General features: G+C 40.2%; 1 protein-coding gene across 6 annotated transcripts in view; it reads right to left on the bottom strand.

Moving 5' to 3' along the window:
* Nucleotides 1-13,239, bottom strand: part of TTC7B (tetratricopeptide repeat domain 7B) — a 116,382-nt gene extending 103,143 nt beyond the window's left edge. For 2 of the 6 annotated variants that reach the window (XM_071745776.1, XM_071745778.1), the window contains exon 1: nucleotides 12,915-13,211. In XM_071745776.1, the coding sequence (XP_071601877.1) occupies nucleotides 12,915-13,035 (121 nt within the window). In that variant the 5' untranslated portion in view covers nucleotides 13,036-13,211. Of the gene's footprint in view, nucleotides 1-8,818; nucleotides 9,018-12,914 lie in introns of all 6 variants that reach the window. The other 4 variants (XM_071745779.1, XM_071745781.1, XM_071745780.1 and 1 more) reach the window with 4 other exon arrangements.
* Nucleotides 13,240-24,422: the final 11,183 nt, after the last annotated feature.

Here is a 24,422-nt window from a genome sequence, read left to right as displayed (position 1 = left end):
ATACAGGTTGGGGGAAAAATATATATTTACATGCTTTTGTAAAATGGTGTCTAAAAATATAACAGCTGCTTTGCTAGTTGATTTTTAATATCTGCTTGTTGAAGCAAAAGTGTTACCATACCATCAGATCTGAAGCAGCTATTTGCAGAAAAACAGTGAATTAAACCAGGACTAATTGGAATTTCTCCTTAGTCAGTGATGAAGAATGCTTCTTGCTATTAGCTTAAAACCATGGTCCATCCTGAATTATCCACTGAACCACATGCTAAAATACAAAATAATCAGTTTTCTGATGACTGCTAGCCACAACTTCCAGGCATTTATTGAACCGAGGGGCCACGCAAGAGGAGTATCGAGCACTAAATTTCTTTCTTAAAATAAGTTTAGGGAGAAGTTGAACAACAGGGAAGAATGGCAACACTTGGCACATCAAAAAAAAAAAGTCCTAACAGAATACAGATTAGGAGCTCTCTCTTGCCTGCAGAACCCCCTCTCCAAGAGATGATTTTAAAAGTTCATTCAATTCCAGAATACACCAAAATACACAGACTAGCAAATGACTAAGTGTTCTCAGCAGAAACAATGAACCTGCTGCCTGTTCTTTTGTGGAGTACCAAATAGCTGCTTCATTACAGTATCACTTTTCCTGTGGCAGTACAACAGCCTTGAATAAAAAGCAAAGCTATCTAATCCACAGCTACAGCCTATGTGGTTTCTCAAATGTTCCTAATATAAATGCAGAAAATGAAGTATTTTTCAAACGGGCCTGATAATTAATTACTTCAGTTGTATTTTTCACATCGCAAAGAAAGACTTGAAAGGTACAAGGCAGAGACACCTCCCACAGATAACACAGTTGCTATCCCCTCCATGGCAACAGCTATCTGCAGCCCTGCTCTGGTGTCAGGGCTCCCTGCACAAGATGTACCCTGCAATGAAACATCCATGGCAAACCACTGTGTTATCTTCACAGGGATACTCACGATCCTGTGCTAACAAAGATCCTTACATGCTATAGAGCCTCAACAGCTCAACATCAAAGTGAGAAAGAATATGTGGGAAAACGGTGTTTTCTTTCTTATATGCCAAAGATTAAAAGCATAGATTAAATGAAGTAATTTTAGTACTTTGTTTCACTTTCTTCTGAATTACACCACTGGAAGAAAAATGTGCAGAATTATGACAAAATCTCCTATTACAAAGATTTAAGCAAAGAGGCTTAACCTCACACTCTAGCCCTGAGGATCTGAATTTGAGGAACTGGAAATATAGAGCAAACCAGGTAGAGATTCTGAAGTGACCAGCCAAATAAACTTTATTTTTTCCTTGTAATTAAGCAGGTAATAAATCTAGAAGTACGTTTTATTACTTCACCCAAATTCCACCAAAATCTTCAGTATTTCAGGTAACATCTTTCAGACTCTTAAAAAGCACAACTGTCTGAATGCAATGAAGTTGAAAGATCATGTTTTATCACTACTTCTAAATGAAGATACCAGAAGAAGCAAGATCAACTAGATGAAGCATGGAGCTGAAAGAAGAGAAGATGCTGCTGCTTCACCTGCCCCATACTGGATTCCTGAGAGAGAGAAAGAGAGAGAAACTCAAGTCTTAACTCAGGACCAAAAATAAAAATTAAAAAAAAAATTAAAAAGCAGGGGAGGGTCAAGGGCTAAAGACAACAAGTATGACATTTCCAGTGTCCCAGTGGGAACAGGATTACAGCAAATTGAAACTTGCCTTGTAATCTCTGTTCGGGTTCTTCAAACCTTTCCAGAGGTAAATTAGCTTTGGAATAAGAAAGGAAGCTCCTCCTACTCCATCCCTAAAAATCGTACTCTCTCAAAAGGTAACGCTGAAGGCTCAGAGTACCTGGAGGGCTGCACGTTGCACTATTTTCAGAGGCTTTTTCCTTCCTAAAAATGTGGGATTATCGCTATGCCTAAATCTAAACAACAAACTGAGCAATTGTTTTCCAGGAGTGAGATGCAGCAACAAAGATCCCAAAGGGGTCACTTGCTCCATGTAGCAGCCACACAAGAATTTCAGAGTAAAGTTCCTGTAAAAAAAGCTGATGAAGAGAAAAATCTTATCCCACAGAAAATCCATTTAAAAGGTCATTTTGAAATGCTAGATCCAGAGCTGACTTCATATTCATCTCACAGAAACCACATGAAACATGTTTTCTACCTGGGAACTAGTTGAACATGCACTTAAAAGAAAGACATTTGCTTTATTCATGATGCATGTAATGGTCATTAAGAGCACTGGCAGTACCTGAAGAGGAATATTACCAGAAGTCTCCAAGTACTTATTCAAGTAACTCTGATCAGAAGTTACTTAAATTGAAATAAATGCTGAAACTAATCTCAGATTTATGCAAGTTACACATAAAAGAACAATAAAATATGGATAGAGATGTCACTTATGATTCCACCAGTGACTACTACATTGCAAGAATTCAAAGCATCACAGGATGGCTGAGGTTGGAAGGGACCTCTGGACATCATCTAATCCAACACCTCTGCTCCAAGCAAGTTCAATGAGAACAGGCTGCCAGAAACTTGTCCAGTCAGGTCTCTGGGGACAGTAGAAGAGCAGCTAGAGAACACATGCAGACCAACAGGCACTGCTGGTAGAAAGGCTGCCAACTGATGCAGATGATACACATGTACAAAAGCATTAGAGTTATCTGCTCAAAGAAACTTTATTCTACTTACCAGGACCTTTAATTATACACAGTCGTTCACATCTCTGCCTTCTAAGTATGCAGAGGGAATGGTACACTCTTATTGTGCAGCTATGTAGTATCTAGGCAATTTTCCTGCTTGACAGCCAAAACTCGCTTTGACAAAAAGTATTATAGGCTTCTCAAACTATTTATATATATGTAAATTTACTTTCAAAGCATACCACTACTACAGAAATTTATTATTGAGGGCATGTTAAAAACAACAGAAAACTGCAGCAATTGTTTACATTTTTTTAAATTTTTTTTTTCATATTCAATTGCTGAAATTTTGTAAAATGTTAAGACCAACAGAACAGTAAGTAACTGAGCCAGGACAGTCACAATGCACTTTTTAGATTACTGATAAATTTACATTTGAATTAAACTTAGCACATTAAGTCACATGGAAGTAAAACCAAGAAATAAGAACACAGGTCATAGCCAAGACTGGGAAGCACCACAGTGTAGGAAACAGGATAACCAACATCTTTGGGTGTTTAACTGAAGAACAGTTCTAGTAACCACATTGAGGGAGAATTTTCAAAATTTGTCTTCTTTACATTCAAGCTCCCTTTAGGTTACAAAGCAGATTAAAGAGTGACTTGAAGAACAGGAGAAGTACATGCTATGATAGCTCGGAATTCTTTTCAATCTTGCTTCTTACCATGATTTGTTTCTCAAAGGACAAACTTTGAGAAAAGAAAAACTAGACTAGGGATTATTTAGATGGATGGCAAAACAAAACCATGTTTTGAGGACAGTGGCTTTGTCCATGCTCTACCAAACACCTGCATTGCAGCATAGTGCAAAACTGACAGACAATGACAACGGAATCCAACTTCTGTTCACACAAGAAGTTAAAGAAAATGGTTGACCAAAAAGAAGAATTACTAGATTGAAGAAATCCTTACTCTGCTCAGCTTCTTAATACATCATAAAACTTCCTCACTCTTAAACCTCACCAGCTCGAGACTCTGGGTTGCATCTTCACTCCCTGAACATTTCCCTGTATCAAAATCCAGTGGTCAGGTCAGAAGAAAAACATTTTTCATCTATGGGATGACCTAGTGTTCAGAAGAAAGCACACAAATAAGCCTCTGTTCCACAGAAAAGAAGTTACAGTTCTCTGCCATTTCCAAAGGCCAGTCACAAAAACCAGCCTCTTCTCATCCTTTTCCACCCTGACGAGCACCACCTGGAAAACCTCAAGTAAATTCTTGAAGGGCAGTAGCCTACAACTGTCACTCAGAGATGACTGTGTCATGTATACAACCACCAGTTTTAAGACAGAAAACGTATTTTAGCAACTTTGCAGTTTTGTGTTGTTTTGTTTTTTTTTTTAATTCAATCAACTATTTTAAAAGGCGTACGTCCCCTACTTCTGCCTCTGGATAAATCCATCTCTGTAGCAGTCCCATTAGAGCCTTGATTAACTCACAGAACTTTCTCCACATTAAGGCAGAGACTGTAATCAAATTGCAAAAAGAAAAATACAGGTGTGGCTACACCCAGGCAAATGTGAATTTGAAATAAGGCATACTTTAAAGATAAGCAATAATTTGTTCCCATAAATAGCTGCACAAAAAGTAGGGGAGGGCCTGGAAGCTGTTGATGTTTTCATATCCTGGTTGGCTTTGCAAAAGTTTTATGGTAACTTTCTTTCACTGCAGCCTAAACATTCAGGACCTACTTCACTATCAAAGAACAAACCCTATGTGTCTGTTGAAGTCAGATCCTGATCCTCTTCTCTTTTCCAGATAATACAAGCATACTTTTTTTAGTCCTTCCTTAGCTTTATGGCCCTTTACATACTGCATATCAGAAACATCAGCTGTAAAACTGCTGCATCAACACTTGAGTTGTTTATTAATAATTGTTAATATGCTATCTCTACAGAATACTAATATGGGTGACAAACTTACTAACAGGTTGCCTAAGGAAAGCAGTTTTCTTCCTACAACAATATTACAGATTTTACAGATTTTTTTACATGATAATTTCACAGACAGTGATTATAAAGACATAATGAATGATTTGACCAAGTATTTGATTCTGGCCTTAAGATTTGGGTCGAAGGGTTGGACTTGATGATCTCTGAGGTCCCTTCCAACCCAGCTAATTCTATGATTCTATGATTCTATGATTTATGGCTCTGTTTCCAGAGGCTGGTCTATTCTCACAATTCAATGAAACAATATCCTACTGGCAAAAAACAGTATGCACTCTATAAAGCCGTAGCAAAATCTGTAAAAAGATTTAAAATTACTTTACAACTACATTGAAAAAAACACCACCTTTCACGCATTCCCTTCTCTTGAAGATGAGTTTACAGTAAAGGATTTCTGGTCACGCATTTTGCGCAGCATCGTACCAGTCACACAAAGATCCTAATTCAGGTGGGAACTTGCAGAAAGTCATGCAACATCTCCTGAAGCAAGAGGGCAAGTGATAACAGGGGTGATCAGAGCAGCTTACTAATAATTGCCACCATACATTGTGACACACATTTGCTGACAGTAGAGAAAACATCAGATTCAGCGCTCTTACTCCGAAGTCTGAAGCAGAACTGTAATGACTAAAAGTTCTCTCCAACGATTAAAAGTCTTGCAACTAACAAAGGTAGCACTATTAGCCAGACATACTCACTCCCTTGAATTTATCTCAACATCCTTTCTTTTTACCAAGCTGGTCTTCAATCACTCCTTATCAGATTAATGATTAAATCATGTTCAGTGCAAAGAAGACTGTAGAGAATTTAACCATCAAATTCTAAAATCTGATTATTTACAAGACAGATTTGCAGGGAAGGAGAATGGCCCAGATTTGGCATGGTTAAGGACGTTCTGCTCCCTTCTTTACTATCATGCAAATCAAATTCAAACTAAAGTGGTATCAATGATCCTGAGTTTATGCTAATGAACTTAATACCCTACAGAAAAGGTAACAATAAAATTTAACCCTAGAAGTGAGGTTAAAGGAACCTAGAGCAGCTATAAAACAGGCATATGCCACCATATACATATTGATGAACAAAGCTACCATCTCTTGTAAAGTTTATGCAAACCAACAGAGTCCAACCAACCCAACATTAATATGTGAGATGTCTAATTTCTAAAATAATTACATTCATAATATATGGAAGTATCCTTACAAATGTAAACAGCAATAAGATCCAAATACTCAAAAGTACCTAGTTCACTCCACCCAGACCACATACACACTTCCTTACACTGGAAGAGGAAAGTTCCCCTTGCCTTTGCCTTCCACTGGCTGCTGCCACTGTTCATTTCCCATTGACTGTTGCACTCTTTAGGCCCTTGTGGGAGGCAAATCAGTAAGCCAGCAGAAACTAACCCCAGAGAGAAAAGCAGAGTTTTCTGCTGGCCCAGCACAGTAAGTCCCATCACTGTTTCCACCAAGACAAGGGAGAGGTCAAGAACATGTAACTGGATGAAACTGCACAGAAAAAGAGCAACCTGAGTAAAGGCAAGGAGTGCTCCTCCACGCAATAGCAGCAAGGTGTTAGACCAGCTTGGGTACTTCTGAAATCATGCTGATTACATGAGCATTTTAATTTCCAGATGACAAGTCAGTGGCATACAAGCAGCAGATCAACATCATCACTTACACCCTTGTAACATCCCTGGCTATCTGAATTTAAAAAAGCCATCAGTAAAATATAAGGCAAAACATCTTAGAAGTGTCACCAAATTTAGCCTTCATTCAGAAAAGGTGTCCTTAGTATCCTCATTCTGGAGATATAATAGCATACACAACAGAAGGAAAATAAAGAAGATAGCAAATGAAGAGAGCTTCCTTTCTGCTTTTGTGGAAATGCAAAAAGGCATGTCACAGCATGGTCTGCAATCTCATCTGGTATAGATGTAGATCTCTTTGGAAAGCTTTGCACACACAAATTTTATTACAAGTTTTATGTATAAATTTTTTTTTTAAATTGATAAACACCTAAGTAGGGCATGAGTTCTAAGAGGTTTAGAAATCCCTGGTTTACTCTGAGGATAAGCTTTAACCACAGATCTGAGAGTCTTATTATTTCACAAGGGAGCAAAACAAATGAAAACTGAGATGTTTCTATTTTTGTCCTGCTTATACCCAGATACAGAAGCAGCACAGAAAGTAGCAAATAAAAAAATAGATGAGTAAAATACTTCCTGATCCTTTGGTTTTGCTACTCTGCTCCTTAGTCTGCAAGGGTAAGTGTGAGGAAAGACTTAAGAAACTACAGAAACAAGGTGTTGAGATGAAAGGCAGTCAGAGAAAAGATCACACGCAGAACAAAACAATGCAAATGACATAGTAATGGTAAACTGGTATGAAAGGACTGTGTTAAAAGGTCTCTGCTGTTCCATCAGTCAACCGAATATCTGCAGGTAATGTTCTATTTTCATGACAATATCACAATGCTCTTTGTAGCATACAGATCCACAAACTTCCAGAGCATGTATCCTCTCCCCACACTAATGCAATATTTCATACGGGCTGATGTTTCTACAGACTACATCATTCTTCTTCATTTGAACTCTGAAAATTTGCCTCCTCAGTGCTTTTCAAGACAGAGCCATACATCTCACTGAACTTGAGCAAGGTCACGTTCTGACTGCAGCAACAGTGAGTGGCAGGAAATACACAAGGAAGTTCATGGATCCTTTAGTTTCAAGACATCTGTCAAAGTAAGTTTTTAATAGAAAAGAAAATGAGGATGTCAAATGTATGTGAACATTAACATCTAAGTGGTCATAAGTAGTTAATTTAGAAACAGCTCCACTAAACTGTGATCTTAGATAAAACCTCCCTCTTATGGCATGCTGTATTTCATTCACAGCTGTGTTTTTGATGCCAACTAAGTTTTCCAAGACAACACTGTACATGGGTCTCCTACAAATTAAAGCCTTAAGTAAATAAACCAGCCCATTCAGACTGGCTTAACATACTAAAGCACCCTATAACCAATGCTTCCCTGTTCTGGGAGCATTTTTAAATACATTCTCATTAATTTTAGATAGTTAGCATTTACTATTTTACCTCTTCCAATAATCTGTGAATAAGTAATTTTGTACTTGAAGCTTTTGCTAACTCCCATGACCATGCTTCACCACCAGGGTTGCAATGTTAGAGAAAACTCAATGAATGGTATCAAAATTTCACATCATTTTCTTAGAAGGAACGTTTTCCAGTTAGTTAAATCAGTTCAAAAACTCAGAAAGTGTGATTAGTGAAAACTGCTTTAAGTTCTTATTTCTAACAATCTGGGGTTTGCCTCAGTTCTGTTTGAGAAGTGATACCAATGAAAGAGCCTACAGACTAGCCAAGGACTGCATCTTCATGAACCTCAGAGTAACATGAGGATTTCTATGCCAGCTGCTACAGTTTTGGTAAAGCCTGCTGTAGAGGGTGTAAAAGGCAAGATGCTGGCAGCACAGGGCTGCAAAGGTGGGCCCTGTGGGAAGAGGCCAGGGGCTGCCTAGGCCAAGGCCCAGCTGGCTCCAACAGACCTATAGCAAGACACCACTGAGCCCCCCAGCAAAGCTGGCAGCACCTCTAGGAAATCATATTTAAGAAAGGGGGGAAATGCCAGAGAGGAGGGAACAAAAGGAGTGAGACATAGCCGAGGGACCATCAAGGTCAGAGAAGGAGGGGGAGGAAGTGCTCCACATTGCCTGAGAAGATACCTGCCACTGCAGCCTAGGAGGGACCCCAGCTGGAGCAGGTGGATATGCCCTGGGGGAACTGCAGCACATGAAGGGCCTGTGTCAGAGCAGATTTTTTTCCCTGAAGGACGGCAGCCAGCTGGGAGCCCATGTCAGAGCAGAAGAAAAATGTGAGAAGGAAGGAGCAATAGAAAGAAACCACCTCGCACCAATTGTAACCCCTCTGCCCACCCCAGGCTATACAGGGAGGGGCACAGGAGTGAAATTAGTCGTGGGAAAGGGGGGGAGGAAAAGTGTTTCAAACTGAAGGAGTTTCACATCTGTCTGTTTCTTACAATCTGAAACCCTTACAACTGGCAACAGGGTAAATTAACTTTCCCACAGTCTGCCCATTATAGTAATCAGTAAGAGATCTTACTGTCTTTATATCAAGCTACAAGTCTTCTCATCCAATCTTCTGCTCCTGCCCCACTAAGGAAGGGGAGACTGAGCAGCTGGGTGGGCATTTGCAGCACATGATATTTTTGACCCAATCTTTTATAGGAATGCTGAAGAAGCATGAGCTCAAGAAGAGATCTGTGTTACATGGCATGAATCTTCCTGCTGAGTCCTGGTTTCTGAAAGAGAAATGTAATACGAACTGGGTAAGTGCCTAACAACTCTGAGTTAGGTTAAATACTCTTCTTCCATCTAGCTACCTTTGTCAAAAACAAAGCAAGTCAAGGGCTTGACAAAGAGTACACGTTTATCATCTATAAGTAATAGTGATTATTACTTGTAGAAAAACAGACAGTGAGAGATCCACTAGCATTTCTCTTCTCTATCTTAAAGCTCAGTAAGCTCACAAAGCCTTACAAATACAATCCATCAGATGTTGATTCAGAAATTGATTCTAACAAATGACATTTTTCTGCATCAAAAATACCACATAAACCATTATTTCAATTTGATCCACTGTCAGGTTTTATACTGATTCATAACTTTGAGGGAGTAGACAGGATTCATCAGCAACATGCTTTCTGGTGACACCAAACTGTGTGGTGTGGTGTGGCGTGGCCAACATGCAGAGGGAATGGAGGCCATCCAGGGGGACCTTGACTTGAGGAGAAGGCATGTGAAAACTGCATGAAGCTCAGTAAGATCAAGTGCAAGGTCCTGCACCTGGGTCAGGCCAATCCCATGCACAAATACAGAGAATGGATTGAGAACAGCCCTGAGGAAAAAGATTTGGGGCTCTTTGTTGATGAGAAGCTCAACATGAGCAGGCAAGGTTGAAGCCCAGAAAGCCAAATGTGTCCTGGGCTGCTTCAAAAGCATGACCAGCAGGTCAAGGGAGGTGATTCTCCCTCTCTACTCAGCTCTTGTGAGACCCCACCTGGAGTACTGTGCCCAGTTCTGGAGCCCCCAACACAGGAAGGACATGGAACTAGTCCAGAGGAAGGCCACAAAGATTATCAGAGAGGCTGAAACACCTCTGCTGTGAAAACAGGCTGAGAGAGTTGGGCTTGTTCAGCCTACAGAAGGAAGGCTCTAGGAACACCTTAAAGCAGCATTCCAGTACCTGAAGTGACTACTGGTTGAAGAGATGGGGAGGGAGTATTTATAAGGTCATATAGTGTCATGACAAGAGGTAATGGCTTTAAACTGGAGGAATGTAAATTTAGATTAGATATTAGGAAGAAATTCCTTCCTGTGAGGGCTGTGAGACACTGGAACAGGACGCCCAGAGAAGCTGTGTTGTTCAAAGCCTGATTGCATGGGGCTTTAAGCAACCTGTTCTAATGGAAGGTGTCCCTTCCCAAGGCAGGAGAGGGGGAACTAGATGATCTTAAAGGTCCTTACCAACCCAAACCATTCTGTGATTCAATCAGAACAAAACAAATACAACAGTAATCACGTCCACCCAAAATACTACACTGCTCAAGTGCTGTGCTTCTCCAGAAGTATACACTATTGCCTTACACATCCACACAGACCTTCATCTTAGGGGCTGTCATTGCTATTTCTTCCTTCATGCAATTTGGGCTGCAAGCTTAAAATGACTGCAACTTGATTTTTATATATATACATATATATGTACATATATATATTACAAAAATATATTATATACTATAATATATATGCTGTAGTAAGTATCCTATATACTATAAGAAATACTATAATCAATGCAAGACCTATTAAAATTTCTGTCTAATCCCCATTGCCAAACAGGATGTGTAATTAAGTCCTGGTAAAATAACAGTCTATTCTTTTGCAACAGGGCAGAACTGAGGAGATTACAAGAGGATCTCCCCAAAGGATCTCTTCCCATCTGTGTTTAAAAGAGCAATAAAACTCTATTCCTATCAATGCTGATATCCTCAGTTAAAATGCTCCAGCATTCAAGAATCAGTCAATTCCCTACACACTAATATTTAGTCAGAATGAAGATCCTCTCTTTTTCTTTCTCTCATGCTTTTAAATCATTCCTGTGGTGTATTGTTCCACATCCAGCCAGAAAAGAGATCTTTTGTTAGCCATTCCCTCACTAATTTCTAAGACTGGATATTTCTACAGAATGAAGCAGGGAAATTTGGAGTACTTTTTCTTAAATTTGTTGGTCCAGAGTAACTATCAACAGGGATATGCACAGCAGCACCTTTCAGCTCGTACCTGCCTTACAGGTGGAACAGAGAGGAACTGCCTCTCTTTTGTAGTCTCACTAGCTGATAACCTTGGCCTGCAACCTATTAGGTACACCAGGATCTGTAACAAAAACTTGCAGGTTTAAAAATGTCAACAGCAGGTGCATTTATTTCACTAAATAAATTAATCTCTTCCTGTCTTACTCCATTAAAAAAGGAGAGTCCCTTATGATCAATTAGCTTAATGACTGCCGATGTTCTCAGATAGACCTTGGAAGTTGTAGCCCTTGATTAAATCACTCCAATGCTGTCAGAAAGAGATAAAATCAACATACGATACTTTCCTATGTTTTAAACATGGAGAAATATTCCAGTAATTTGTATTTTGACTGGTACAGAATCTAGAAGATACCACAATAAGAAAATCACTGAAACATAAAGTCGTGCAGACTGCATGATCTTCTCTGATATGCTTCAGTTGGATGAAAAGTATCCTGTTTAGAGAAATTTTAGTCAAACAGTCCATAATATTGTCTGCCTATCTCTCCCTACCTGTCTGAAACACCTTAGTAGACCTTAAAACTATGAAGATCATTCATCTCAACCACACAAACATTGGCCTTAGATTGAACCAATCTCTAACAAGACCACAGTCTATAACTCAATGAAGCATGTCCTTAAACTAAATGTAATACCTTCCACCTTTTCATTTATGTTTATTTTTAGTCTGTGCCATAGCAGTATGTTTTAGGATCATAATCTAGTTGTTTTAAGGCCAACACATGTAAGATTATCTGCTGTCCATCTGTATACATTCTCTCTTCCGTTTAGTTTGAACCAGGGTTTTCCTCATTTATTTGTATTTCTACAGATCTGAATCATGCAGTTTTGTTTTCTGCCTTAATGTGCAGAACTACCACTGCCTTCACAACACACTTCCAGTGACATCAACCGTATGCCTCATTCTCTCACCGTGTTAAATTACCACCTCAAAATTCATCCCAAGTTCTGTTTCTACAGACTTGATTTCTCTCTAAAAATACCTCGAGGTCCATACCAAGCAGATGACTGAGCCCAGTGAGGTAGACACTATCCCCATTTCTTTTCTCATACACAGGATGAAGCCAGTCCTGGAACCCATGCCAAAAGGAAGAACTTACCCGCATATCCCTTGATTATTTAAGCACGTTCATACCTCAGAATGAAGCACTGCTTTTCACTTCCCTCAGCTAAACGCTTAAAAGTTTGTGTATAAGAAATAAGACCCAGCAAACTGTTCACAGTCTTGATAAGAAAACAAACAAAGCTGCACTATATTGCGGAGGTATGTTTCAGAGGAAAAGAACACAGTCGCTCTTACAACACGCTGTGCACAGGTACTCCGGCTGTGCGCAGAAGGACACTGAGGGCTTTATGCACACTGTCAGCATGTGTGCCTGCGGGACTGCAAGACTCACGATAAACCATCAGACTGCTCAGCAGTTCAGGACGTGAATCCACAGGGCCCCGCTGCCGCCAGGACGAAACGCGGCCTCCCCGGCACTTCTGAGGGGGCTCAAGGGGCGCTGAGCATCGCACCTCAGCCCCCGGGGGCGACTGCCGAGCCTCTCGCACGCTGGAGCCGGGCCCCCGGCGGCCCCCGCCTCCTCACCGCCCTCCATGGGGCTCCCGCTGCGCGGAGCAAAGCCGGCCGGGCCGCCCTGAACTGCTCCCGCCCCTCCAGCGGCCCCCCATGCCCCTCCGCCTCCCTGGGCACCGCGGGGAGGCCCGCAGGCCCCTCACGCCGGCCCGCCTGGCTGCACCTGCCGAGCCCGGAGCTCTGCCGGCCGCCCCCCGCGGGCCCTCCGCCGCGGCCTGCCGCCTCCCGCCCTGCGCCGCCCGGCCCCGCACCGTTAGCGATGAGCTTGGCCGAGAGCTGCTTGACGAGCTCGGGGATCCGCTCCCAGTGGCACTCCGAGCGGCACCGCTCGATCTCCGTCTCCAGCCGTGAGCCCGCCTTCTTGGTGGCCATGGCCGGGCCGGGCCGGGGGACCCCGGCGGGGGCAGGGGCCGGGGCGGCAGGAGCGGGTGGGAAGAAGGAGGCGGGGAAAGGCCGGCGCGGCACCGGCCCCCTGGGCGGCAGCAGCCGCAGCGGCGGCGACCGGAGCGGCGGAACTTGAGGGCTGCGGCCCGCGCCGCGCAAGCGGCCGAGGGGCAGGAGGAGCGCCCCCTGGCGGGCAGCGGAGGCGCAGCGCGGGGCGGGTAGCGCGGGGCGGGGGTGGTGCGGGCGGAGGGGCCGGAGCGGCCGGGCTGCCCCATGCACGGAGCAGGGACGGCCCCGACAGCCTGGGGAGAGAGGGAAAGGAGGGAGAGAGCGCGGTCCGAGATGCCGCTGGAAGCGGGGCGGGTACAAGCGGCTTCCTACGGCTACCAGCAGGAACCGCTCCTTCGAAACGACTCGCCGAATCAGCATCGGGGGGGAGTTAAAAAAAAAAAAGGAAAACTCACTCTTCCACAGCCCGAAGACGAACATTCACAATCAGCCTGTCTGAGATACTTTGCTGCTTAGACAAAATGTAACACATATCTTTTGGCGACATGGTCAGTGGAACTGAGTGCACCCTCCTCCAGTTCGCTGATGATCCCAAGCTGTGTGGCATGGCCAACATGCAGAGGGAATGGAGGCCATCCAGGGGGACCCTGACAGGCTTGAGGAGAGGGCATGTGAAAACTGCATGAAGTTCAGTAAGATCAAGTGCAAGGTCCTGCACCTGGGTCAGGCCAATCCCATGCACAAATACAGAGAATGGATTGAGAACACCCCTGAGGAAAAAGATTTGGGGCTCTTTGTTGATGAGAAGCTCAACATGAGCAGGCAAGGTCTGCTTGCAGCCCAGAAAACCAAATGTGTCCTGGGCTGCTTCAAAAGCATGACCAGCAGGTCAAGGGAGGTGATTCTCCCTCTCTACTCAGCTCTTGGGAGACCCCACCTGGAGTACTGTGCCCAGTTCTGGAGCCCCCAACACAGGAAGGACGTGGAGCAGTTGGAACTAGTCCAGAGATGATCAGAGGGGCCGAAACACCTCTGCTGTGAAAACAGGCTGAGAGAGTTGGGTTTGTTCAGCCTACAGAAGACAAGGCTCCATAGATACCTTATAGCAGCATTCCAACACCTGAAAGAGCCTTCAAGAAGCGAGAAACTTGGAAGGAACTTTTTACAAGGGCATAGGGTGTTAGGACAAGGAATAATGGTTTTTAACTGGAGGAGGGTAAATTTAGATTAGATATTAGGAAGAAATTCTTTTCTGTGAGGGCAGTGAGACACTGGAACTGGTTGTCCAGGGAAGTTGGTGATGCCGCCTCCCTGGAAGTGTTCAAGGCCAACTTGGTCTAGTGGGAGGTGTCCCTTCCCAAGGCAGGAGAGGGGGAACTAAATGATATTAAAGGTCCCTTCCAACACAAACCATTCTCTGAGATTAGTTCTTGTCTTAACATTCACCTCTTTCCCCCACCTTGAAACCTCTCATCCACGCTCACTCTGGGGTTTCAAATCCATCCACAGGCACTCTGGTTTTCTCCATTCACAGACCTCACCCCACACTTTCTCTGCAGTCTCATGTAGCCAATACACTCTTGCACATTTTATAAGAAAGAAAGGGGAGCCTCAGTGCAGCCCAACAGCTCAGCACCCACACACAGGCCAGAGCAGCACCTGTGTAACTGAGATCTGCACTTTATGCAGGTTATTTCCTATAAGTGCATTTCTAACATGTGGATGGAATTAAAATACTAGCTGAAGAATTTCAATAAATACCATATATCTTTGTCAAATATGTGCTGCACCAGTTCTACAAACTTATACACACCTTGGAAAACAACAGTCATGACTGATATTTCACTGAAAACCATTGAAAAAAAGACCAAGTTTGCATTGAAGAAAAATCTCACAAATTATTTACTTTTATCAAAATAGGAAACAGCCCATTGACAAAAAGCCCAGGCTGTGCAGAGGTGGAGTATAATCTGCTACATGAGACACAGTATGAATTTAAATAGCTTACAAGTCTTGTGTAATAGTGCAGACTTGTATAATTTATCCTTTTTTTTCCCCAGCCAGGAGAAGTCAGTGAGACCAAGAAGTATTTGGTTGAGTTTGTGATGATAACTATCTGCTGGTTTGAAGATTCAAAATACAGGATGGATGCTACTGTTGTTGCTACATGCATTGTACTCCTCTGAACCAAGCATATTTTAGTTTTTAGAAATGTCAAGATCACACTCAGAAGTCAAATTTGAGCAACTGTAAGATTACCATCCTAAGACAACTCAATTACTGTTTCGTAACTGTTAAGAACAGTGTATCTTACTCCTCAAACCTTGTGAATTGTCATCTTCAAACTCCTGGGGAACAGTAGTATTACCAGTCTCTGACCTTTATGTGCTATCACCTAAACAGGTCAGCTAAATATAAACATGACATGCCAATGGCAAGTTACTGGTAGAGTAACTGTACACATAATTCTAGTAATTATAGAATACTTTGGGTTTGAAGGGACCTTACAGTTCTAACCCTTCTTCATGGGCAGGGACACCTTACACTGGACAAGGTTGCTGAAAGCCCCCAAGTCAGTGCATGTGTGTGTCATGTATACTAGGTGCCTTCTGAAGTTTTGCTTGGTTTTGATCATCAACTGAAAGATAAGAAAAAGGAAGAGTGTTTTTAAAGCCATAAAAATCAACAATTACTGTTGAATCACTAATTGGTCAGGAATGAAGCCCTGGTTGTGCAACTAAAAGCTTGTCTGTGTGCTCCCCAGCTGTATCCTCAATGTAATAAATACCCCTTCCTACAAACCTTGCTTTGTCCTTAGACCACCACAGCTATTACAAGCCTATGACAATTATCACCTCTTCCTCAGTGTATCAGCTAATTTATTTTTCATTCCCAGTGCTACTGAAGGCCTAATAGCACAATATTCAGATACTGTAAACTGCTTTTTTATAAAGTTGCTTCTACAGTATACTTTAACTATACTTTAGATAAAAGTGCAATAGAAGCACTAGCAGAAAATAACAGTGCCTAAGAAATACAATGGGTACTGCAGGAATCCTAAAGATTTAACACTGTAACAAAAGCCAAAGAAGAAATATATGATAAAGCATTTTTTGCTTACATGAGGTTTCAAAAGATCCAGAGAACATTAAACTGATTATAGCATGGTGTTTTACTGTACATATTAGAAGATTACATTAAAAATGAGTCAGGAAAGGCATTGTTCAAAATCTTCAATATGATAACTACTGGCTCTTTTACATCTAAAACTATAAAAACCAAACTTCCAACTTTTGAAAGGAGTTAACTTGCTCATGAAGATTAATCTTATTTACTCACAGCTATTCTAACACATTTTGGTAGCACAGATCACACCATTTCAGTAAAAGCTACCAGCAAAAGAACAGTATTAAAATATTTACATAACAGTTCATCAGACTTATTATCTCAACAGCTACTATCTATGAAGTGAGACATCTATGCAAAAGGAATTAGTTTGAAATGCATTGGAACAAATAGGAAATCTGCTTTAACATTTATGAAACTTCCATATGCATACAACTGCTTCGAGAAGATTCTGTTGTAGATGAACAATAATAGATCTGAAACATGTAGTATAAAAGTGCTACAGAAGTCTGATCCTGCAGTCTTTGTCAATTGCCACTAAAGTTTTCAAACTGAAACAAAGATTTCTGGAAATGTCCTGTTTAGTAAACTTTTAGCACAGACTAAAGCATACATGCACTTTGCTAGAAATAGCAAGTCTGCTTGTGGGGTGAGGTAGCTGGCTAGCTAGAAGGCATTGGGTGATACCTGGTTTCTGAAAATTATGGAAAACTTAAATGCAGGAAGAGTAACTAAGATGTACTGGACAACCATTCCGCCTCACATCACCTCCCCTGCTCCAGTTCCCCCAAGCACAGTGCAATTTCATGAGCTTGGTATGAAGAAACAGGAACTTTTCAGTACATAGCAACACACCATTATGGGACTCTCATAGTTCTGGTACCCCACCAAAAATGTTAAAGAAGTTTTCTGTACTAGTACTCAACACAGACCTATGAGAAACAGAAGTTTCTAATGGGAGTTTAAACTGGAAAAAAATTAAAACTAATAGAGAATATACACTGACTTAAATAAAATGACATTTTAATTTCTACTAAGATGATAAGCACTCTTTAACACGGAATCAGGAAAAAAAAAACAAAACTGAAAAAGTACTTGCATTTTTAAAGGTAACATATTCAAATAAAATCCCAGGAATTCACATGACCATAAAATAAGATATGTAAGCAAACTTACAAGATCCTTGGGTTTTATTCTAGACTGAGTTTCTGACTTCTTATGCTACTTCTTATGCCACTGCTGTAGTGGCAGGGGAGGAACCAAACTGCACATTTGTTGTACCTTTCCCTTATTCTAAAAAAAAAAGAAACAAATTAAAAACATTATTTTCACAATAGCTTTGCTGGAGTTAGCTCACTGGTAAGGAGGTCCTTGAGATAACAGACAAGTCAAAACTTAACATCCAACATCCAGACTACAGCTCAATCTATCACTTGAACAACAAGAAAAAATAAAACATCTTCATAGACAAATCAAACCTCAGTAGCAAATATATTTTCCCATTCTTTTCATTCATTTATGTGAGAAGTGGCCAGAACTAGTCTAGATTTTTAAAGTTATAATTAGGTATTTTCAGAAAGATGGAAATACACTCTAATTAGGACACTGCTTTTCAGTTCATTTTTTTCTATCCAGCATAGAAAATAAGCCTTGTATCATTTAAAACTATTTCTTAAGAGTAAAAATAAAATACCCACTCCACTACATGTTAGGAAATTAGAAAACTAGGTTTTAGTAAATACAAACATCCTTTTAAATCTGAATAAGGTCTATTTAGCTAGCAAACAATGGGGACAGTTCTTCCCTCTGTAGTATGATTGTTTGACTTCATTACATTATTGGCTGAAGTCATACTTAGTTTTTATTCCCAAATAATTTTTTGTCTATAGAAGAATCAATGTCTTCAATGCTGTTTCCAAAAATCCACTTGTTTTCCACAAAATCCACTTCAGTGACCACTTAAGGGAAGTTTAATATCAAGTATTTTTCACACTGAATTTACTGATACAGCAGAGCACAGCAGTCCAGTTACATTAGTTCTTCAGTTGCTAAGTTCAATGCCTTCAGATAAGTTCAATTGTTACACAGAACAAAGCTTTGAAATGTGACTGGTTTTTTTCTTCAGTTTTCCTAGCTACCAAAAAACATCAGTATTTTCCCCACTGCTATTTAAATGCATTTGGGACAAGCAGTGATAGTTAAATTTGAAGCATCGAGTGTCATACCACCTTCATTTTCCTTGTTAGTGTCAGTATAAGCAGTTCAACTTGCCATCTACACTGCCAGACCACCAGAGGGAGTCGAAAACTACATATAATTTCTGAAAGCTTCTAAACCTGTAGGATACGTTTCAAATATTAACATATTTTATTCCATTTATATATTTGACTCTACAGTTCTTTTTGTGTAGAAAGATCCAGGCATTGCCTTTTAGGACAAGCAGGACTTCTGCAATCAAAGAGATAAGAGGGTAAACATAAATAAAAAACTCTGAAAAGGAACAGAACTAAGTATACTATATGGGGAGTAAAAATAAATAATAACTTAAAAACCCATAAAGAAAACCTGCATAACCTACTTATCCCAAATGTATGCTAGAAGAATGGGGAATTCTTTAGGTCTACTGATAGCATTACACGATGGGACTTAAAAATATGGGCATATTCACATATTTTTCTCCAAAAACAAGCTCCTGGCAGTGCTGGAGATCAGTTATCAGCTCATACACTGTCAGTCTGTTTTAGAGCTTTGTTCTTAGAGAGGTTCTTAGAGAACATCTCCCTCCTGCCAGAAAAGTTGTGCAAAATGCCAGCAAAGATACTTTGTTATTGTCTATAAAACTTCACCCAAGTATCATCTGCCCAGCATTGTGATGTTCATCTTATGTTTTTCAATTCTTCCCTGTAAGAAGAGTTCCCAGAACAACTTTAAGAGTTGGAGGAACAGTGGACATGCAGACCACCAGCTCTCCAAGGGGAATGAATACCCATGCTGCTGCTCTATGCTGTGCTCAGCTCTGGCAAGAATCTCTCCTAAGAGAAACCAAGGTTGACTTGTTAAAAATGACATGTACTTCTCCAGACTGCTTTGCATTAACTTTGAAGCCACTGCAGTGGTTAACCACACAATTTAGGGCAAAAAACAAAAACAAAAAATACAACAAAGAAAAGCTCTCCGAATACCATGGCCTGGAGAAGAAAACAGGCTGACTGAAGTCGAGACCTTCATTATAGGTATCAAAGTAACACATGTAAAGAACCTAATTTCCTTAATAATGTTCATTCCCTGGTAGTTAGCAACACTTACACCTGAGGGGAAACACCTCCAAGACAGCCCCCTCCCTAAAAAAAGATTTTCAGAAACCAGTGGCTCTGAAAGGACAGGTCAACAGCAAACTGGGCTTACTGTCCTCTAGATCAGCATGTTTAGGCTTGAGCAACTCTAGACAGGACCACTCAGCTAACATCTGGTTCTGCAAATCATCAATGGTTTCTGAGCAGCCTTCCAGAAAACAACTTACTTGTACTTCTTCCACCACTGCATTCATGAAATGATCCTCTCCTAGTGCTTCTCTACATCTAAGCTCAGAATCCTACCCTCATGCATTTTCTCAATATCCTGATACTGTAAATCTTCACTGTAATCTATTTGTAACTGGCATATAGTGAGTTAAAGAAATTAATGTCCATGTTGTTGCCCTTACAACTTGAAGATGGCACCATTTCTCCCCAAGATAATAACTTGGCAGTTGAATCTCTTTTTTCCTTAAAGATTTTAAGTGACATGTGGAGATCACTGCTTCTTCAAAAACAGCTGTGTACAACCATAATGTCCTCTACATTACAGCGATCAGCATTCTCTTCCCATTTCTTTCCCTTTTCCCCCTCTCTGCCCACACTGACACAAGAAATAGCACGCCCTGTTCCACTTGCAGCAAATTAACACAGCCTGCTCTTTTATAACCAACTGGCAGAATCTGCCACCAATTCACTTCTTGCCTTCACAGCTTCTGGAGTAAAAGCAGAAATTACAAATTCTCTTCTACTGGAACTCTAGCAGAAGAAATAAGCGTGTGCATTTCCGAGAAAGACCAGTACAATAAAGGTATCTGTAAGCATTGACATTTTCTGCAGGAGAATCTTGATAAGACTGTTGAAGTTGAAAGCAAACACCAAGCTTTTACTCATTTTTGTATCCCAGATGTAGATTAAGATTAAAGACCAATTCTCACTTTGGTGTTGAAGTAGGTCTCACGTTTATCTTTTAATCTGACAGCTTTTAAAACTGCCAGGGCTGCATACAGATGGACAGACACGGAGATATATATTAAGTAGAATAGCATTGACTTTTGAACCTCAAATCATCAGGGAATATAGCACTCACTCTGGGCTCTAATTTGTACAAGAACTGTACAATGAACTCATGACCAGACAGTGCAATTCTGTTCCCCCAAGTAGGCAGAGTAAATATTATGTACAGCCAAGCCATCTATGTAAAGGAGACAGATCTGAGAAAAGCTTTTTTGAGATGCTGCTTTTTGTCAATCTTGTTTCTCTTCACTGTACATTGATTTTAAAGGAAAAAAGCATACCTTCTGTTATTAACAAGTAAGCTCCTTCAGACATTACAAAGACACCATCACCTAGTCACCTCTGCCAGTTTAACTTGGAAACAAACCTTTAGCATTGTCCCCTCTTTGTATCATCTTTAAATTCCCCCCCTTCCTTCTCACTTTTCTGTAATTCCAAAGACTACTTTACACTTTAAAACTTTTTTAGCATAGCTGAATTTGTCACACAAAATCACACCCATAACTGATGTAAAATGTATTTGGTAGCTATAGTTATACATCTAGGTTACTGGTATTTGCTGATATAATTTAAGCCAAACTAAAGACTTAAGTAGTTTTCCCAAGCAGATGGCTTTTAATTATTCACAAGGACTCAGCCTAGGTCTTTAGATTTGCCCTTAATTATGAAAGTAACCCTTTGATCAGATCACAATCATACTAAAACAATTACATATTTTTAAAAAAATTCTCCAAGGAAAATCAGATTAACATAAATGAATGCCTTTTTTTTTTTTTTTCTTTAAGATTTGAAGCTTGATTTGTTGACTAAGTAAAATTAACTTTGTATTAAGAAAAATGCAGCAAGCTTGCAATCAATTTGCTGTTTAATCTATGATAGGTTTCTAAACAGTTCCTGAGCAATTAAAGAGTTCTATTTTTCTTGGCTGCATTTTTGGCATTTCAACAGAAGTTAGCAGATTTACGTATTAATTTTGTGAATACAGCCAGATTCTCTGCCAATTTTAAAAAGTGATTTTATGAGTATTATGGATTCCTTTCTCCCTCTGAATAAAGTACTTATTTTCAAAAATCATAGCACAATAAGCTATAGCATATAGGTTTTGCAATGCTTCATTACTCCTTTTGCTTTGGACTATCTATGAAATCAATCCAGTGTTAACCAAAATGTGCTAGCTAAGCTAATAGAACACCCTTATTTCCCCCATGTGTTCTGGCTGAGAGGTGAAACAACACATGAGAACCAACAAAAGGCTCAGGGATGTTCCTGTGGCTGGGGGGAAGCTATCAGACCAGTGCAGACCATGACAGGTACCTAGTTACTTACCATCGATTCCCATACGGTTGCAACCTCCCTTTTCATCACACAGAACACAAAGGCTAACAAAATACATGTTTTTCTTCAAATGTACATAATTGCAGGTAACGTACATTTCTCTCTCTTGCCACTTTTGGGCACAACAAAAGAGACTGCTCCAGCTGGTCTATGTAATGAAAAGCATTACTTTATTTACACTAGTGCAGGCTACAGGCATCATTCTAAGTTTTCTTTTCCACATAGGTGTTCTGAACATCCAGTATCTATTGAATGAGTGACATATAAAAATGCAGGATGGCAGGAGACAGCCAACAGTTCTGCACCTATTTTTTACAGAATCCAGTGTCCTGTAGGCCATAGGAGCTACACGACAAGGATCAAAGCACTTTTATCTCTTTACAGAAGAAACAGCCATGTTATTTCCTATTCTCCCAAGCCAGAATATTCCATCCACTACCTTGACTGAAGGGAGGCAATGTCATGTTTTAACAACATAAAAATCAGAGCTGAGAAAGACCATCATATATGCTAAAAACATCTGGGACTTTACTTGAGAAAGAACAAAAAATTCCAACAGAAGACCAAAATGTCATATAAAGACACATGTGTGTAGACACACACACAGATACTCAGACCTGCAGTGTTAGGAAATGTGTTCATGCTGGATAACTTACAAGAAGGCTTGCATTTCAATGTCATTGAGTATTATACACACATGGAGATAACATGAGGAATTTCCCCTGAAAACATCTCCCCAGAAGCCTTTTATCTCTGACTTCCCATAACTTTTAACTTCTTCCTCCTCTTCTGTAGCAACCCCCTTGTCTGGTCCTTGGGGTGTATGAGCAGAGAACTAATTTCTTAAACAAGGCATATTACTTTAAATTGAGGCCTAGACATGCAATACAACGTGTATCTACAAATATGCACATAATACATGCACACATTAAAAATTTAAGACATTTGTGCAACAGCAACACTTCATCACAACCAATAAATATGTATCATCATTCTGTGAATATTTTCTGCCAAGAATTATTCTGTTTCTGGATAAAGGGTAGGGACCATGGCTGTACAGGTGCTGTTATCTTGTTCAGAAAAGCAGCCATGGAAAAGGGATGAGAAAATACAGACATCAGTAATGCCAATTTGAAGCCTCAATCCATTCTGATGCAATACTGTATTTAAACATGTGTCCCCCCAAACTGTTTAATAAAGCATTTTAAAAATCTGTCTTTTCATAGCGGTATAAAATATGTAAGACAAATGCACTGAACCTTCATTTAAGAAAGAAGAAATATTTCAGCTGCTTTTCCTTATATGCAAGTGTAAAAATTTCACTAAGCCAGAGGAACAGTAAGTCGTGTTACTTCCTAACTTCAGCAGAATTACCCCTTAATAACTAATACTTGTGTTTCCAAAAGTATTACAAGGAAATAGCTTTACAGTATATCACATAATTTAACGACAGAATAATAACCACACTAGTTGTTTAAATTTTTACTGATAAGAAATTTGATTTTTCAGACAAGTCTGGCCACAATATTGCTGACTGCATTACATTTCTGACAGTAGAGAGATATCACTACTAGACATAAAAGTTGCTTGACTCATAGCAGCACTTGAAGGAAAATCAATGTTAGTATAAACATAATTTACAGACTAACAACTCTTTACCAAGGCAATATAAAATATTTATATAGTAATCAAGATTGGCTTGTACACTTTAGATTTGAAATAGTGGTATGATTATGAAAAATTTGGCCCAGGGTCTTTATATGACCTAGACTGCTAGGCTGGACAACAGATTAAGCTGAGACAGCATCAATCTGCCAAGAAAAAGTTGTCTCCTGCAGGACATCTGAACAAGAGGTGTATTTGTTCTTGAGCTGCCCAGTTTGCAACTCAGTTTTGTTACTGTAAATGGACATCAGCAGTTGTTATGTAAAGATGCTACTCTAAAAATTCAGACAGCTTAGTGTCAAACACAACTTCACAAGACCTGTTACCTAAAGGCAGCAGCAGGTCAGAGGCGATTTCAGCTACACCAGGTAACCAGTTCAAAGCAAATGCAAAGTGACACCTAACTGTACCTAGCCCTGCCAAAAAGAACTACCCTGTTTTTAAATTTGTATTTAATAACCACTGTTACAGCACAAAGAGGACATAGAAACATTAATTTATAAAAGTTTCTTTGATACAAGTGATGTCTTCAAATAATTTCAGTCGCACAACAGTCTCAAATCTGTGTGAAAAAAATTCTGGCAACACAGCCATTAAGTATCTAATTTAACTAGCATTAAGTATCTTGTCCAAGAATCATCTTGTTTCATGTGTTTGACAAGCAATAGTTCAAATTTCCCAACACAAAGAACTGTACTGTGTTCCTAACTTAAAAGAAGTTATTTCAGCTGAGTCACAATATTCCAAATCTACCTGGTATCCCAAAGTCTCTTACACTTAAGCAAATTCAAACCAAAAAAAAAAATTTTTTTTTTTGTTGTTGCATTCACCCCAAGGACAAGAACTCCTCAAGGTGGAAACTTTGCAAGCAATCTGTTCTCCAACCTCCCAATTTACTTGTACTGTCTGCATAACAAGTATTAATGGTGG

Source organism: Heliangelus exortis, chromosome 5 (assembly GCF_036169615.1).
Source record: "Heliangelus exortis chromosome 5, bHelExo1.hap1, whole genome shotgun sequence".
NCBI classification, from domain to species: Eukaryota; Metazoa; Chordata; class Aves; order Apodiformes; family Trochilidae; genus Heliangelus; species Heliangelus exortis.
Note: the sequence above shows the minus strand (reverse complement) of the source record. Positions and strands in the feature narration are given on the sequence as shown.